This window comes from Leptodactylus fuscus, chromosome 4 (assembly GCF_031893055.1).
Source record: "Leptodactylus fuscus isolate aLepFus1 chromosome 4, aLepFus1.hap2, whole genome shotgun sequence".
NCBI classification, from domain to species: domain Eukaryota; kingdom Metazoa; phylum Chordata; class Amphibia; order Anura; family Leptodactylidae; genus Leptodactylus; species Leptodactylus fuscus.
The window spans coordinates 209,019,684-209,038,955 of record NC_134268.1 but is presented as its reverse complement, the minus strand read 5'-3'; the positions used below and the strand labels follow the sequence as shown (position 1 = coordinate 209,038,955).

Below are 19,272 nucleotides of genomic sequence, written 5' to 3'. Positions count from 1 at the left end.
TATGAACAGACATCATGAATCACCGAGTCCTCTCCTGAACACATAATGCCATAAAAATTCCATAAAATGTACAGTCAGGGCTCGCGCTTGCAGTTGTTATAGTAAGGTATTGCAGGCCTGACGTGTTATTGACGATCTGTTTGCTAAACCGAAAGCCATTTTCTGCCCCGTAGGAGGTTTTATGATGACGGAGCTATAGTCTTAGGTGAAGAAGCCAACATGCTGGCGGGTATGCTGCTTGGACTCAATGCCATTGACTTCAGGTAGGTTTTCCATGGCACTGCCAGTGCCTACATAGGTCGTCTGGAAAGGTCCATGGCACTAACATGCTGCTGTCAAGTTTGCAGAAAGGGCTACAGGTGCAGATCATCTGATAAATATCTACTGTCTCTGTGGGTGTATCTATTGTTTCCTTAAAGTGCAACAACGTTTTATAGATGAATAGTACAAGTGAATATAAGAAACTTTGTAATATATCTTATTAAAGAGATCTGTTTCCTTCTCTATCACATTCTATTACATAGAAGTCTATGGAAAGGGGAGGTCAGTCAACGCTTCTGATATTGCTACATCTTCAATGATAAGACTCTAGCACTGCACAGAAGGCGGCAATAACTCAATAAAGAGCCTACTCCTCTCCTCTACCCTCTCCATAGACTTCTGTGTTTGATACAGATAAAGAGTCTGCATTAAGATTAGAAGGAAGTAGGGTTTTTTGAATAAGATCTATTACAAAGTTTCTTATATCCACTTGTACTATCTGTTTATGAAAAGTGGTTTTATAATGGGAGGTACCCTTTAATAATTTCTTTTTTGGGGGGGAAGTAGGGTTGGGTTTAGGGTTAGGGTACTACCCTTTAATAATTTCATCACGTCTTTATAGGGGTGAAAGGTGTGTTTTTGTGTTAAAGTATTCCCAATTCCCTGCTTACAAACATAGTGTTAATTCATCCGTCCTCAGTAGCTCCCCCTAGTGGTGACATCTTACTGTGATCATATTGCCACATTTTAAAAGTATGCAAATTAGCTCTCCTCCAGAAAGAAGAAAACTGTCTCTTTAGTGCCACCTATTGGTAATAAGTGAATTAAACTGGTATTTTGGATAGGCTGAAGTAAAAGGATCCTCTATCTGGACTCACTATTCAATTCCCTTAATCATTCCCCCATTTGGAAGTTGAGGGCCACCCAGGGGGTGTAGAGAAAAAGAACACACCATTATTGTAAATGGTAGATCGGGGCCACTACTACAGGTTTTGCATTGGGGTCCAGGAGCTTCAAGTTCCCCTTTAAGACTGAATCATTGCAGTTACTACATCATAATATCTCCATATGAGAGACTCAGTCCTGGTCGGTCTCTAGTTAGAGAGATCTGACCAGTCCAACTTCATCATTATAGGATCCTAGGTAGGGTTGAGCAATCGAGATCGGATTCCAATTGGCGATCGAGTAAATTTCACGATTGCGGTCGGAATTCCGATTCCGATCTTTTCCAGCGGGATCGAGGTCAGAGGTTATCTTAAGATTGGCTCAACCCTAAAAGTGACTTTTCCCATAGAGAAGCATTGACTAGGGTTGAGCGATCGGGATCGGAAAAGATCGGATTCCGATCGGCGATCGAGCAAATTTCACGATCGGCTGGAAAATGATCGGAAATCAAATTTTAAAATCGATCCTGAAATCTCAAGATCAGCTCAATGGGATGGTATAATCTACATTGTATTGTTCCTCTGCTAACTGTGTTACGTATTCCCTGTAGTTTTTGCCTTAAAGGAGAGGGCCTGGATGGGAGCTACCCCGCAGTCATAGACTACACGCCTTATCTCAAGTTTACTCAGAGGTGAGCTGATATATTGCACTCATCATGTCCGCTTACATTATTGTCAATGAATGTCATAGAGACAATGCCTGTATGGTGTTACTTAAAGGGCGACTCCAACCAGATAGGTTAATGGCATACTCTTTGACTATGCTGGTGGTTTCGACAAGTTTTGAGTGTAGTGTCTCTCTATATATACAGGGCAATAGAAGTGATACTGTGCAGTGTCTATATTTATATGAGGTAATAGAAGTAGTACTGTGCAGTGTCTATATTTATATGGGGCAATAGAAGTAGTACTGTGCAGTGTCTATATTTATATGGAGCAATAGAAGTAGTACTGTGCAATGTCTATATTTATATGGAGCAATAGAAGTAGTACTGTGCAGTGTCTATATTTATATGGGGCAATAGAAGTGATACTGTGCAGTGTCTATATTTATATGGGGCAATAGAAGTGATACTGTGCAGTGTCTATATTTATATGGGGCAATAGAAGTAGTACTGTGCAGTGTCTATATTTATATGGGGCAATAGAAGTAGTACTGTGCAATGTCTATATTTATATGGAGCAATAGAAGTAGTACTGTGCAGTGTCTATATTTATATGGGGCAATAGAAGTAGTACTGTGCAATGTCTATATTTATATGGAGCAATAGAAGTAGTACTGTGCAGTGTCTATATTTATATGGGGCAATAGAAGTAGTACTGTGCAGTGTCTATATTTATATGGGGCAATAGAAGTAGTACTGTGCAGTGTCTATATTTATATGGAGCAATAGAAGTAGTACTGTGCAGTGTCTATATTTATATGGGGCAATAGAAGTAGTACTGTGCAGTGTCTATATTTATATGGAGCAATAGAAGTAGTACTGTGCAATGTCTATATTTATATGGGGCAATAGAAGTAGTACTGTGCAAGGTCTATATTTATATGGGGCAATAGAAGTGGTACTGTGCAATGTCTATATTTATACGGGGCAATAGAAGTAGTACTGTGCAGTGTCTATATTTATATGGAGCAATAGAAGTAGTACTGTGCAAGGTCTATATTTATATGGGGCAATAGAAGTGGTACTGTGCAATGTCTATATTTATACGGGGCAATAGAAGTAGTACTGTGCAATGTCTATATTTATATGGGGCAATAGAAGTAGTACTGTGCAATGTCTATATTTATATGGGGCAATAGAAGTAGTACTGTGCAATGTCTATATTTATATGGGGCAATAGAAGTGATACTGTGCAATGTCTATATTTATATAGGGCAATAGAAGTAGTACTGTGCAATGTCTATATTTATATGGGGCAATAGAAGTGATACTGTGCAGTGTCTATATTTATATGGGGCAATAGAAGTGATACTGTGCAATGTCTATATTTATATGGGGCAATAGAAGTGATACTGTGCAATGTCTATATTTATATAGGGCAATAGAAGTAGTACTGTGCAGTGTCTATATTTATATGGGGCAATAGAAGTGATACTGTGCAGTGTCTATATTTATATGGGGCAATAGAAGTAGTACTGTGCAGTGTCTATATTTATATGGGGCAATAGAAGTAGTACTGTGCAATGTCTATATTTATATGGAGCAATAGAAGTAGTACTGTGCAGTGTCTATATTTATATGGGGCAATAGAAGTAGTACTGTGCAGTGTCTATATTTATATGGGGCAATAGAAGTAGTACTGTGCAGTGTCTATATTTATATGGAGCAATAGAAGTAGTACTGTGCAGTGTCTATATTTATATGGGGCAATAGAAGTAGTACTGTGCAGTGTCTATATTTATATGGGGCAATAGAAGTAGTACTGTGCAAGGTCTATATTTATATGGGGCAATAGAAGTGGTACTGTGCAATGTCTATATTTATACGGGGCAATAGAAGTAGTACTGTGCAATGTCTATATTTATATGGGGCAATAGAAGTAGTACTGTGCAATGTCTATATTTATATGGGGCAATAGAAGTAGTACTGTGCAATGTCTATATTTATATGGGGCAATAGAAGTGATACTGTGCAATGTCTATATTTATATAGGGCAATAGAAGTAGTACTGTGCAATGTCTATATTTATATGGGGCAATAGAAGTGATACTGTGCAGTGTCTATATTTATATGGGGCAATAGAAGTGATACTGTGCAATGTCTATATTTATATGGGGCAATAGAAGTGATACTGTGCAATGTCTATATTTATATAGGGCAATAGAAGTAGTACTGTGCAGTGTCTATATTTATATGGGGCAATAGAAGTGATACTGTGCAATGTCTATATTTATATAGGGCAATAGAAGTAGTACTGTGCAATGTCTATATTTATATGGGGCAATAGAAGTGATACTGTGCAAGGTCTATATTTATATGGGGCAATAGAAGTAGTACTGTGCAATGTCTATATTTATATGGGGCAATAGAAGTGATACTGTGCAATGTCTATATTTATATAGGGCAATAGAAGTAGTACTGTGCAATGTCTATATTTATATAGGGCAATAGAAGTAGTACTGTGCAGTGTCCAGATTTATACAAAGCCAAATATAGTAACCCCAGGGGTGTAGCTATAGGGGGTGGAGGTGTTGCAGTTACTACCAGGCCATGAACCCTTGTATGGCCCCAGTGGTCCCTCTGCCACATAAATTTACCCCTATTCTAAATGACACAAGGTAGGGGCCCCATTATAGATTTTGCATTGGGGCCCTGGAGCTTCAGGCTACACCTCTGGTAGCCACTGATGAGAGCCAGCCGTAGAACAACAGGTACAAGACAAGGCAGGAGAAGGGTCACAAACCAAGTTGAGGCCTAGGCTTGCACTTCGGTTCCCAGGCCTGTTGCCATCTTCAGGCACAGTATTTCTGTACAGCCCGAGCCAACAAGGACCAGACAGCAGCGGCGGTCCCTGGCCTGGGCACGGTCCTGGCCCTGGCCATGTTGAGTGAGTGCTATAGGGTTAGGGTCTTCTCTACCATTTCTGAGCTTCAGGCGCAGTGTACTCCCCTCATTACATGGCACTCACTGGACATAAATAACATGCATGTAGTCGAGCATACAATTACTTGGGTCATGTCACGTAGAATTCGCGGCAGCAGAAAATACAGAACAATAACCCCTTATTTTACTGATCGTACCGAGACTTAATGGAATTAATGTCTGAGTTATGGAAGGTTATAATCCTGTTCTGGATTGACGCATTTAACCACACGGTGCGGAGAACCCCCCCGGGGATCTTTACATTTGATTGCCATAAATGAAACCTGTTTACAGCATTTTCACAGTAATTGATTTTTTCCCTCCAAGGAAAGATTATAGGAAATTAAGCAATAAAGAAATCTGAGAAAAGCAAAAAAACACACAAGAATATTTCAACTAAACCTGCGATACAGTATGTGCGGGGTAACGCCAGCAAATTAAGTCCTCCGTATCTATATGCTTGGCCAAACCAAGTGTGCATGTGTATGAGAAGGTCAATAGGGATAGCTATCAGCCCAGCAAGTGTTCCAGGGATCGCTATGGAAGGTGTATGTGTATATCAGACTCTTCCTCTTCCAGCCATAGCCCAGATGTGATTGACAAGCGATGATACCTGTGGCTGATATTTCTGTCTTCTTGTACAGCTCTGATAGCATCAGCAGTGATGAAGAGGAGCTGCGCACATTGGGGAGCAGCGGCAGTGAGAGCAGTACCCCAGAAAATATCGGCCCTTCATTCATCATGGATGAAAACACCTGGTACAACAAGTGCAAGAGGGTGGAGCAGAAGTACCGGCTAGCCTTGGAGCAAAAGGTAACGGTGCAAAAGTGCAATTTCCAGCTTTCCAGGGATGAAAGGCGCTATAATGGGATCTATGCAGATTAATATCAGATACAGTGGCGGCATGCTTTATTTATTTATTTATTTATATGTCCGTTTCCCCATGCCTTGATTAGCACACATACAAATTTTCAGGCAATTCTGTCCATTGGGTCAGCCTGGACACAACTCAAAACACCTCAGGTTATTTTATGGCCACCATGTGTGTATATATATATATATATATATATATATATATATATATATATATATATATATATATATACATCTATACATAGTGTATTATATTTAATTTAGAATCTGTGTAATAAGTTCAGCTCTCCAGTGTTGCATTCATAATTTAGCAGGTTGTCATCAGAGATTGTTGACAAGCTTGTTATCAATCACACGCGCAAAGCTCCTGTATTACACTGATATTGAGGAATATTGGAAGATTTCAGCTCTGAAGCCAAAAGGATTTAAAGATTTAAATGCAGCTGTGGAGCCCAGTACAGGCAGATAATGCATAGGTAATATGATGTAACTCAGGATCAGTACAGAATAAGTAATGTAATGTATGTACACAGTGACTGCACCAGCAGAATAGTGAGCGCAGCTCTGGAGTATAATACAGGATAAGTAATGTATGTACACAGTGACTGTACCAGCAGAATAGTGAGTGCAGCTCTGGAGTATAATACAGGATAAGTAATGTAATGTATGTACACAGTGACTGTACCAGCAGAATAGTGAGCGCAGCTCTGGAGTATAATACAGGATAAGTAATGTAATGTATGTACACAGTGACTGTACCAGCAGAATAGTGAGTGCAGCTCTGGAGTATAATACAGGATAAGTAATGTAATGTATGTACACAGTGACTGTACCAGCAGAATAGTGAGTGCAGCTCTGGAGTATAATACAGGATAAGTAATGTAATGTATATACATAGTGACTGTACCAGCAGAATAGTGAGCGCAGCTCTGGGGTATAATACAGGATAAGTAATGTAATGTATGTACACAGTGACTGCACCAGCAGAATAGTGAGCGCAGCTCTGGAGTATAATACAGGATGTAACTCAAATATGTACAGGTGAGGCTATGTCCATATACTGTACTTCCATATTTACTACTGACACCTTTTTGTGATGCTCTTTAGAAGTTTAGATGTCTGTACTGGATTTCATTGCTCCTATAGGGGTCTGATAGACTCTCATTATTTTATGCCAATGGCTTATCAGGGCTGACTCTGGGCCGTTCCTTGGCAGATTCAGCTCTGCTACCTCTAGACATGGCTCCTTTGTCCTGCAGTATAATGTTACTATATGCAATGTAATATTATCCCGGTACATTATATACAGCAGATATACTGCGGGGCTGAGATGATTGCCATATTCAGGCTCTCCATATCCCGATATGTCTGTCCGCACAGAGGATGAATGGATTTTGGATATATTCTCTTGCTGTATTTCTCGTGCGTCCGAACCTTCTTTCCGCTCTTTTCTTCCAATTGCAATTGGAGATTTTCTATTGAAATTCTGAATAGGAAAAATAAAATGAGTCTATGGATTGTGCGATAAGCGGGTTGTGTTGGTGCGGGCGTGCGTCGGCTGCTGCCTCCATATTGTATTGTGTCCTTATCTGTAATGCTGCTAGAGGGTGACAATCCTATGACTGAGCCGTATACACACACTGCAGTTTTATTCAATTCCACAATCTCAGACTTCATTGCACTTTATAGGGACGCTAAGCCCAGACTCTGTTTTCTTATATGGATTACATGGTTAAGGCCTTTTTCACATTTCGCTCTCCCCGGACGTGTCCTGGTCTCCATTATACCAAGAATGTTCTTTTTGCCTCCATTCAGGGCGTTATCCTTTTCTTAAAGGGGTTTTCATACAAGATGATGTTATCCCTATCCATGGGGTAGGAGACAACTTGCAGATTAATGGGGGTCCGAGCCCTCAGACCCCCATTGAAATGAAAGGAGGAGTGTGCACGCTGCCCGACCACCAGAATGGGGGCTGAAAGTCCCCTGTCTCCCAGTGCGCAGACCCCCACTGATCTATAAGCTACCCCCTTGCCTATGCATACGGGTTAACTTGTTTTTGTGGGAAACCCCTTTAACTGTGTAGTATAGTGTGTTTTTTTGGGTGACACCATCCGACATGCCTAAATAGATTTATGATTGGTAGGGGTCTGACTGCAGAAACCCCCACCGATCCTGAGAACAGGGGGTGTATTACTCCAATTTAGAATGTAGTAGAGGACACAAACGTGCCCCAGCTCCATTCATTTCAATGGGAGCGTCAGAAAAAGCCAAAGTTCAATCTCCGGCGCTTCGATTAAAATGAATGGGGCTGGGGTATGTCTGTGGTCAGTAATACACCCCAATTTCTCAGAATCGATGGAGGTCTCAGCAATCAGCCCCCACCGCTCAGCAATTGATAGTCATATATAGAGGATAAATCATTTTCATGGGATAATCCCTTTAAGGAGACAGCCTTTAAGTCCACCTTGTGGCATGCGGTTCTTATAGATAATATAGACCATACATGCCCTGCTAAGGATTCTGGGAACGGAATAAGTGATCCTTGGTAAAAAGAAGAAGACGCACTCTAGCGCCACCTTTTAGAAGGTATCTCCCTATAGATCAATGCTTAGTGACATGATCTGGGATTAAGTTCAAAGGCTATTGCTGGACACCTCCTGCTCGGCCTGAAGAAGACACCCACCCGGTGTCGAAACACGTAGCCGTTTTAAGCTGTTGTTCATGCCCTTGGAGCAATAAAACAGAACCAATTCATCTTAACCTTGCACATCGTTATTGTTACTTTCAAGTTTATTACGGATTTTGCTGCCATTAGCGCTCTGTCAGTTCCCGGTTTTTCTATATATGCTTTCCGATCTGGGATTAAAGCCAAGTCAGAATATCTTCTCCAAAAGGAATAGTTATTGCCCCTCACGAGTATGAATCAGGGTGCTAGCTGGCTGGGTAAGAGGGAGGGGACCTTTGTGGGCCCCCCAGAATCCAGGGCCTGTTAGCAACTACTACTGCAGCACCCCTATAGCTACAGCTCGGCCAGAATGGTCCTGGTGAATCCCGATTAGCTCCCCCTAGTGGTGACTGCAGTTAGCCAGGAATTTATCATTGATCTCTGAGTCTCTGTGAGGCTTTTGGAGCTCTATAATATAGATATATTAGTAAATTGTTCTTGTTTTTCCGTAGCTTTGGTTGCATTTTGGCTACAGCTTTCCAGGTGACAGACTTCACATCACTGGTAATGGTTGTCCGGTTTGTCTTCTCAATGTCATTAGTGTTATGTGATGTTTCAAGTGGATCCTTGACAAGAGCGTCACCTGCATTCATGATGAATCGATCCTTGGCTCCTGTACACTATCTGTTCTACAATATTGGATCCCAATTAGAGAGACGACTTTTCTTTTTCATGTCTGTTCCTTACTGGCCGTGGTTTTTCTAGTTAAGAGTATTTTCTTGTAACGTGGACTCCCAGATGTATTGGAATCACATGACACCTTGTCTACACGTCTTCACACATTGCTGCATTACGTAGGACGGTTGTAGCACAAGTTCTTATTCTGTTTTGCGCTGCTTTTACTACTTGGGTCTTTCATGTGTGATATTAGGGATCGATTTGATCTACTGCGAGCACTTACCGATGACTTTGTTACCTTAATTCCTGGATATGTGTCATAAGATAACCAGCTATTCAATTCAACATGATTTAGAGATATTTTGTCATGAGATATCTATCCTATGTGTGCCCACCTAGTGGCTATGTTGTGTGTTGCGGCTTGTCCATGGTTTTGCTAGCATGTCACAATATTTTATTGAATTGGTTTTATGAAAAGGAAACTAAAGGTAAAGCTGGACACATTGGTAGGAAGGGAGGAAAAATACGACACGAATCAGTGTCTTTACTTTTTTTCTAAAATGTGCTTAAAGGGGTTGTTCAGGAATGATAGGTCTGAATAAGGAGGCCAGGAAAGGTGGAAATATAAAACATACTCACCTATCCCTGGTGCTTCAGTGTTCTCCACTGTGGTCCAGTCTAGTGGCACCCCGGGCCTTGTTCTGGTCGTTGTCTTGGCCACAGGTGACTACTGAGGATAATCAGCGGCCTAAAGAAAGGAACTGAGATGTAACTCACATCCGAGATGTCCTTAAGTCTCAGTGGTCAAGGACTTCTGCCAGAACAAGACCCTGGACAATGGACCTTGGTGGGGCACATCCGAGCACCATGTGCTTTTTATTTTTCACCTTTGTGACCATCTCATCGAAACCAGACATTCTTGGACAACCCCTTTAAGCTCAGAGCTCCATGGTGACTTTGGCCTTCATGAGACCAAAGATTGTTGGGTCACCCTGCAACTCAGTTATGTTGCATTGCAACCCCCTGGCATTCAATCTCTATGTAACTACAATTAATGGAGTCGCACGGTGACCCAGTGATCTTTGTTCACACGACGGAGTAGTGGCCAAAGTCACTGGCTAGCGCTAGCCATAAACATGTCCACCAAGGGGGCAGGACATACGCACATTTACATAAAAGTGGGCATTATTATCATGTATTGTAGTCCCAATAAAATCCTGTAAATTAGAGGATAGATTTAACCCAAATCGGTTCTGTTTTCAGGGTTACCTTGAGGAATTGGTCCGTCTGCGAGAAGGTCAGCTCTCGGATTCCGTGACTCAGAACAAATTGTTACTTCAGAGGATTAAAGACACAGAACTGAACCACAAACTGGAGAAGGAGCAGCTGGAATACATCATTGTAGAGCTCCAGGACCAACTGTGAGTATGAGAGGAAGGACTACGTCTTAAGGACCCGCATTCAGCTGTTTCCATCAGTTCCTTAAGGCTGAGTGGAGCAGCAGCACAGACGCCGACTGCTCGTTCATTCTAAGGATATGTTCACGTATCCCTCTGAGATCCTGATTAGAGATGAGCGAGTAGTATTCGTTCGAATATCGAATACCATTATAGTCTATGGGAAAAAACGGGAATGTTGTTCCGGTTTGGTTGGAAACCATTGTACGACACATTGGATCCTCCAAGTCCAAGTAGCAGGACGAGGAGCACGAGGAGGTTTTTGAATTGAATTCAATGGAATTTTCCTGCGTGGTATTCGACCGATACGAGTATTCCATCGATTACTATTCGCTCATCTCTAATCCTGATCCCTTTGTATACATTTGCTATATACTGGCGTCTTGTGTACTTTTATATTGACCTGCTGAATAGAATTGTATTTTCTCGTCCTCTGTATTGATAAATGTAATTGTATTACTCGTCCTCGGTTATTGATATTCTGGCAGTGAATTCCGGTATATTTTGTGCACTTGTATCTTTGTCTCTGTAGTGTTGTCACTATTGTATTAGTATTATATACTTCGGGCGATATGTTTTGTTATTTAATGCAGAATTCTGTATCCTATTTAGTTACATTATCATTTTTTTTTGAGAGTTTGGTTTAGGGCCCGTTCACACGGGAACAGAGGGGGCGCATTATGGCGCGTAATCCACCACATCATCCGCCCCCTCACAATGGTGGTGTATGGAGACCACCAGGCTACTTTTTTCTGTGAGCGGCATGTTGCCCCTTCCTTCAGGCGAGCCGCAGAGTCCGCCTGGCGGCAGCAATCTCTGGTGTCGGCCCGTTCATTTGAGCCGACTCCAGGGGGGGAGCTGCGACCGCGACAGTCATGGCAGGCGAGTTTTGACCCAAGAGTGATGTGGCACCCCGCGTCGCTCTCGGTGCCAAAACCCACTATACCATCCCCGTGTGAACTTAGGGGGCAGACCTTTTTCTGTTACAAAGTTCCAAATCCCATGCTACCCTTCTCATAACCATTGTGTTAAAGGGACTTGGTGGGGAGTTTAATTTGGTGGTTTCTACATGCTGGACCCCAGGGTTTCCATGCTGGTTCTGACTCAGTATCACAGGATCAGAAACAGCCCCCGTTCCCCAAATTGCCTCCTCTCCCATTTTTACCATTAGTTACCTATATTATGCAGCCAACCCCCACAGTACTGTGAAATCAGGGGAGGAGGGAGTTGCGACCCAGAGAATGGGGACTGGTTCTGATCACATGACCAGAGTCAGAACCAGCCCAGAACCCCTGAGTCCAGTATGACGAGACCACCGGTGGAAAGGAGGTAAATTAAACTGAGAGCTGAACGGGATTCTACCATTAAAATCAAATTTTTTTTGTAGATCACACATAAGAATAGCCTTAAGAAAGGCTATTCTTCTCCTTCCTTTAGATGTCTTCTCCGTGCCGCCATTCGGTAGAAATTCCGGTTATTGTCTGTATACAAATGAGCTCTCTTGCAGCACTGGGGGCGGGCCCCAGCGCTCAAACAGCACTGGGGGCGTCCCCAATACTGCGAGAGAACTCTCCAGCGACACCTCCATCTTCTTCAGGAACGGCCTCTGCGCGGCATCTTCCAGAGCTGGGTTCAAACTTCTAGGCCTCGGGCAGAGCAGACTGCGCATGCCCGTGGCTACGAGAAAAATGGCCGCTTACACAGTAAATAAGCGGCCATTTTCTTGTGGCCTGTGGGCACAAGAAATGTGCAAGTGACACCATCCTCACATACGATATGACTGAGAGCTGAATAAGGGGTTATTCCACCAGGCCCAGATTTGCTCACCCTTTTGGGACAATGAGAGGTCACCTGTTTCCCACAGCCTCATAGACATTTTGGAAGAGTTGACAAGTACGATTACATAGTTACATAGTAGATGAGGTTCTATGAAGACATCAGTCCAACCTATAACCCTAGAGTGTTGATCCAGAGGAAGGAAAAAAACCTCATTGCCCTATTTCAGGGGGAAAAAAATTTCTTTCCAACTCCTATCTTTTTTATCCCTTATCCACAGGACTTGGCCTAAACATCCGAACCATGGGACCCCCAATGATCACAATACAGGGGCCCACCAGTGCCTCTGAGTGCTTCATGTGCAGGGAGCTGTACAGCACACGCCAGACCACCACTCTCTTCACTTTTATAGGACCTCCAAAAATGGACAGTCCCATAGAAGTGAACGTATGCATAACAGTAGAATTGTGGATCCCCTTACTCCTGATCACTGTCAGTCTCAGCATTCTGGATCCCAATGATCAGACACTTACCTGTATCCTCAGGAATGAGTGGATATAATTGCAAAAACCCCTTAAGTTGTAAATTCCACTTCAGTGAGCTCCCCCTAGTGGTGGCTGAAGCAGGAAGGATTTTGATGGCTGTATAAAGGCAGCAGGGGTTTTGGACCTCTGTAACAGAAAACTTAGATTCCATCTCCTTTACTGCAACACTAACCAGTGCAGAATTTTTACCTAAAAAAAGCAGGTTTATGTAAATGTGAGGGTAACGTCTACCATAAAGGTCTGCCATGGAGTGCCTAGAGTGAAGTTTTGTCTTCCTCATTGTTCCCGGAGATATGGCAGTGTTTAGTATGCTGCTCCTGTGCCCGTGTCTCTTGCACTGACTGCACACTGTCTTTTATAGGCTCTTGTTATGTCTGGGTTTGGGTTGTGGGAGGATTTTCTGCTTAGTAATTATCTATCAGAAGTCAATTTCCTGTTACCTCTCTTAAAATGATGTTTCATCTTGGTAATTGGCCTAGTGGGATGCGCGAGCACTGAACGCCTCACCATCCAGACCAGTGCGGACTGAAAAGAACAAGACAGAATGTCATATTTATAAGTGACTGCTATTAAAAGAAAAAAACACCCCCTCCCCTCGAAAACAGGAGATCTCGTAGGGGCCTTTCAGATTCTCTCCTTGTTATCTCGGTCCCTGACACAGTTTGTCTGACAACCATGTATGTGAGTGAATACTAAGCCTGTGTAAAGCCAACGCAGACTGGCATGAGGCCGCGGTATCATTGTCCTGGCCGGCAGGGTAGGCCACAGGCCAGGACATCCTTGTAGTCTCTGCTGCTCTGTATGTTATATCATTGTTAGTGGGGGCGCTATTACTGCATGGGGATGAATGAAGGGGGCACATCCATTGTATGGGGGGAGTTATGCAGCACAACTATACTGAGGAAGGCACTAAATGAGCAATATTGCTGTGGGGGAGGGGGCAGTAAGGGGGTGCTACTCTGTGAACGAGCAATTAGGGGTACTACTACTGTGTAAGAGCAGTAAGCAGGCACTACTACTATCAGGAAGGTACTAAATGGACAGTATTACTGTGTGAGGTGCACTAAGGGGGCACTACTACTGTGTAGGATCAGTAAGTGGACTATGAGGACTGTGTGGATTGCACTAAATGGGCAGTATTCCTATTTAACAGGTAACTACAGGGACACTACCACTGTGTAGGAGCAGTTAGGGGGCACTACCACTGTGAAGAAAGCACTAACTAGGGAGTATTACTATGTGGTGGGACACTACCAATGTGTAGGAGCAGTTAGGGGGCACTACCATTGTGTAGGAGCATTTAGCGGATGATACTACCGTGTAGGAGCATTTAGGGGGCTCTACCACTGTGTAGGTGCATTTAGGGGGCACTACCATTGTGTAGGAGCATTTAGGGGGCACTGCCACTGTGTAGAAGCATTTAGGGGGCACTACCACTATGAGGAAAGCATTAACTGGGCAATACTACTGTGTGGTGGGGCACTACCATTGTGTAGGAGCATTGTGATAGAGACAGTATTACTTTGTGGGGGGCAGTGTTACTCTGTGGGCACAAATAGGGGAGCACTGTTAGTGTGTTAAGTTTTCTGTTGTCTGTGTAATGCAGGTGCAAGCTCCATAGCGTGAGTCCCCCATAGCGTGAGTCCCCCATAGCGTGAGTCCCCCATAGCGTGAGTCCCCCATAGCGTGAGTCCCCCATAGCGTGAGTCCCCCATAGCGTGAGTCCTCCATAGTGTGAGTTCTACTCTATTTAACCTCTACCTAATACTGATGATCCTGAACAGATTGTCCCTTCTAGTAACTCAGAAATCCATAAAAAGAACTTTGAAAATGATTTCCTAAACCTGACAAACCATTTAAAGAGAACCTTTCACCACTTCCAACAAGTCCAGCTCTTTACACTATGTAATAGCCGCCGCTCCGCCGATTCTGGCACAGTTGTTCTCTAGCCCCCACCATTCCTGAGCAATCAATGCTGCAGGAATAGTGGGGGCTAGAGAACATGGGAAAAGTCCTACCATTAAAAGTGAGAGGACAGCTTGCCCTGTAGTATTGTATTTATTAGGTTTTTATGTCATAAATACCCTACATAAGTCACTGGGATCCATTGCACAAGCGGTCTACTCATGGGCAGGGTTGGATATGGTTAATAGAGAGCCCCTATCCCTAGGAATAGGCTCCATGAGCACACCCAATAGTCTGGCCTTGGCCATGGTACAAGGCCAGTTGATAGGGTTTCCATCGCCTAGTCACCCCGCGTAGAGGGTAGATGACAAATACCCCTGTATACGACCAAGCCTTATAGACGGGGATGGAGATATACTGCCAATAAAACACTTAACCTTTCAGTCTGAGAGGTCCAGAGAGAAACGTATCCCGGGCGCTTCATCTCATTGCTGCTGATTGATTCAATGTATTGTTATTTTCCGATGTCTGACTGAGTCATCCAGTGCTAAGAAGCATTTCCACTGTATGAATGGCGTTCAGCCGCAGGGACTGGAGCGCAGTCATCGGGATGTGGTTGTGAATGGAGTTTATTTAACCCTTCTTCATCAATCTCCCGTTTCCTGCTCCAGTCTTGGCCTTTATTAAGACTGGCGTACAATATGCCAGTCAAAATTTGCCCCATTGTATGCAGACATGTGTAGTACATTATACAAATATCATCCCCACCGATCTCATATTGATGACCCCTCCTCCTATGGATAGGCTACACCCTCTTTAATTCTTATGTCTCCGCAGGGGTTTTGGAACCCTGTAACAGAAGACGGAGCTTCAAGCTCCACCAGCTGTACTGGACGCAACTCTAGTGCTTTGTATTACTCCTCCTTAGTTTGGGGTTTGCAGGCTGAGCTGTCTCCCCGAGACCTAGGATGAATGAGACATTTTATAGAGTCACGCTGTGCAATTGTTGTCTCCGGCGCAGCGGGATCCTTTCCTGTTTCTGAGAGGAAATATAAAGACGATATAATCGTAAGAAGAATCAACAACCAGATGGAAAATCTTCTTTTTTGCTATTCTGAACTTCTCAGTAAATGTCCCTACCTGGGCCAGTGGTCAGCCTGATCCTTCAGTAATACCGCCTGCTTTAAGGATAGTTAAAAGGGATGTTCAGGGGTAGAAGTCAGAATGGCTTAAAAAAGTAAGAAAATGCAGCAAAAGGGTTAATAATTAGTTTTTTCAATTAACAGAATGCGGTGAGTGAAGAAAAGAGAAATGTAAAATCCCATCAATATTCGTTGTGACCTTTGCCCTTTGCCTTCCATCAGTTCTTTTCGTTACTTGCAGACAGTTTTTGGCAGGACACGGCAGAGAGGTTGTTCCTGCCGCCATCTTGGAGAACTAAGCCCAGATCTTCTGTGGAAGTAGGCTTGCTCCAATCCGTCTGTCTCTTTGTGTCATCCCAGACAGACTGGATGATGATGAGATCAGGGCTATATCTGTGGGGGCCATATCATCAATTCCAGGACTCCGCCTACAAAAGACAAAGTTCACACCAAATATTGATGGGATTTACATTCCTCTGTTCTTCATTCACTTCATTTTGTTAAATGACAGCAAGAAACTATTAACCCTTCGATATGTGAAAGCATTCTTGCTTTGCAGCATTTGTCCACACCTGCCTAAAAGTTTTGCATAGTACTGTACATCTGCATCCCTCCCCCGACAGTGATTTTTCTTTAATTTTTTTTATCAGACAATCCCTTTAAGTCTTTTTTTCTACAAATATGATACATTACTGATCTCATAAGGAATGCAAGTTATTGCCTTAGGGAGGGTTCACACGGTGTAACGTGCCGCGTGATGTGGCACGTCTACACCGCGGGACCCTTTGCAGGCCGTACACGCTCCCATTGATTTCAATGGGAGCGGGGATCGTATGCGCCGCTCTAGTTTGCAGCCGTGATTTTGCGGCCACAACATCACAGCCGCAAACTAGCGCGTCGCATACGACGTCACATGACCAGGGCCTGCGTCCCTTCTCATGTGACGTCCCGGACGTCATTGAAGATGGCCGACACGACCGAGGAGTGCAGCGCAGCCAGGGATAGGTAAGTGACAGTGTTTTTTATGTTGGTATCCCCTCCTTGGTCTCTGATTATTATACTCTGGGGTCTGAAAAGAGTCCAATAATAATTGTTCATTATTGTGTCGATAGTGGGGCATAATACTGTGTGTGTAGGGGCCACTAGGGGGCGTAATATTAAGTGCAGGGGCCACTATGGGGCATAATACTGTGTGCAGGGGTCACTATGGGACATAATACTGTGTGCAGGGGCCACTATAGAGCATAATACTGTGTGCAAGGGCCACTATAGAGCATAATACTGTGTGCAGGGGCCACTATAGAGCATAATACTGTGTGCAAGGGCCACTATAGAGCATAATACTGTGTGCAGGGGCCACTATGGAGCATAATGTGTGCAGGGGCCACTATGGGGCATAATACTGTGTGTAGGGGCCACTATGGGGCATAATACTGTGTGCAGGGGCCACTATAGAGCATAATACTGTGTGCAGGGGCCACTATGGGGCATAATACTGTGTTCAGGGGTCACTATGGGACATAATACTGTGTGCAGGGGACACTATGGGACATAATACTGTGTGCAGGGGACACTATGGAGCATAATGTGTGCAGGGGCCACTATGGGGCATAATACTGTGTGTAGGGGCTACTATGGGGTATAATACTGTGTGTAGGGGCCACTATGGGGGATAATACTGTGTGCAGGGGCCACTATGGGACATAATACTGTGTGCAGGGGCCACTATGGGGCATAATACTGTGTGTAGGGGCTACTATGAGGTATAATACTGTGTGTAGGGGCCACTATGGGGGATAATACTGTGTGCAGGGGCCACTATGGGACATAATACTGTGTGCAGGGGCCACTATGGAGCATAATACTATGTGCAGGGGCCACTATGGAGCATAATACTGTGTGCAGGGGCCACTATGGGGCATAATACTGTGTGTAGGGGTCACTATGAGGGATAATACTGTGTGTAGGGGTCACTATGGGGTATAATACTGTGTGTAGGGGTCACTATGGGGGATAATACTGTGTGCAGGGGTCACTATGGGGGATAATACTGTGTGCAGGGGCCACTATGGGGGGATAATACTGTGTGCAGGGGCCACTATGGGGGATAATACTGTGTGCAAGGGCCACTATGGGGGATAATACTGTGTGCAAGGGCCACTATGGGGGATAATACTGTGTGCAAGGGCCACTATGGGGGATAATTCTGTGTGCAAAAGTGCAGGGGTCACTATGGGGAATAATACTGTGTGTAGGGGTCACTATGGGGTATAATACTGTGTGTAGGGGTCACTATGGGGTATAATACTGTGTGTAGGGGTCACTATGGGGGATAATACTGTGTGCAAGGGCCACTATGGGGGGATAATACTGTGTGCAGGGGCCACTATGGGAGATAATACTGTGTGCAAGGGCCACTATGGGGGGATAATACTGTGTGCAAGGGCCACTATGGGGGATAATACTGTGTGCAAGGGCCACTATGGGGGATAATTCTGTGTGCAAAAGTGCAGGGGTCACTATGGGGAATAATACTGTGTGCAGGGGACACTATTGGGGATACTACTGCAGGGGCCACTATGGGGCATAATAGAGAGCGCAGGAATGCGAGGGGGAGGGGTCGGTTGGGGTCTTCGTGGGGGGAAGCCCATGTCAAAAGTTCGCCATGGGGCCTGCCATTCCTAGCTACATCACTAATGGCAACCATTGGGTCTCCAGAAAGAAACAACCACAACATTTTCTGGGACAAAGATCTCCCTCCTACGTTGTCCTAGGCACATGTGGCTTTCCCTGTCCTGGTAATGCAGTGTAGTCCAAGCTCAGACCATAGTAAAACTGTGTCACTGTGCTTAGAAGAACACTGAAGTAGTCATGGTCATCCAAAGACCAGCACCCCTCCATTCTACTCATCAGTGTAGGATACAAGGCTCTGACCACCACCGATCACACCTTGATGACCTATCGTAAGGCTGGTTATGGTAGGGGCAAACATTCACCCTTGTAAAATAGTTCTATGACTTCAACTAATAAAAAAGTTGTGTGTCTGGCACAGACTGATCCGAGATCTTCATGAAGCTCCGGGGAATAATTACGATGGTATTAATACCACGCTGAGAAATGAGGCCACTTATGGCTGGAGAAGATTTCGTCTACTTGTTGAACTCATTTCACCTTAGTACATTCAAAGCAACGTCTGCCACTGCGAACCCGAGGAGTTCATCAGTCGTGAAGTACGTAGGAGTTGTCAGAGCCCTTTTACCATGAGAGGTGGAAAGTTGGAGAGCAGCGATCCTGACAGGAACATCGGCAGCTTGTGATGAGTGGAAAATGCTAATTATAGTCGTCTCCGAAACCATTAGCATTATGTCTATAGACATCAAAGAGATGAGTAACCGTTCCCTCTTGTTAAAATATTGATCGGAATAACTCTGCTGCTGAG

The 19,272-nt window shown here is 43.9% G+C and overlaps 1 protein-coding gene across 2 annotated transcripts in view; it reads left to right on the top strand.

Annotated features, from left to right (window-relative positions):
- RUNDC3B (RUN domain containing 3B) overlaps positions 1-19,272 on the top strand; it is a 109,071-nt gene that overhangs the window by 56,496 nt on the left and 33,303 nt on the right. For both annotated transcript variants that reach the window (XM_075271742.1, XM_075271741.1), the window contains exons 5-8: positions 174-263; positions 1,757-1,837; positions 5,437-5,605; positions 10,272-10,429. In XM_075271742.1, the coding sequence (XP_075127843.1) occupies positions 174-263; positions 1,757-1,837; positions 5,437-5,605; positions 10,272-10,429 (498 nt within the window). The remainder of the gene's footprint in view (positions 1-173; positions 264-1,756; positions 1,838-5,436; positions 5,606-10,271; positions 10,430-19,272) is intronic.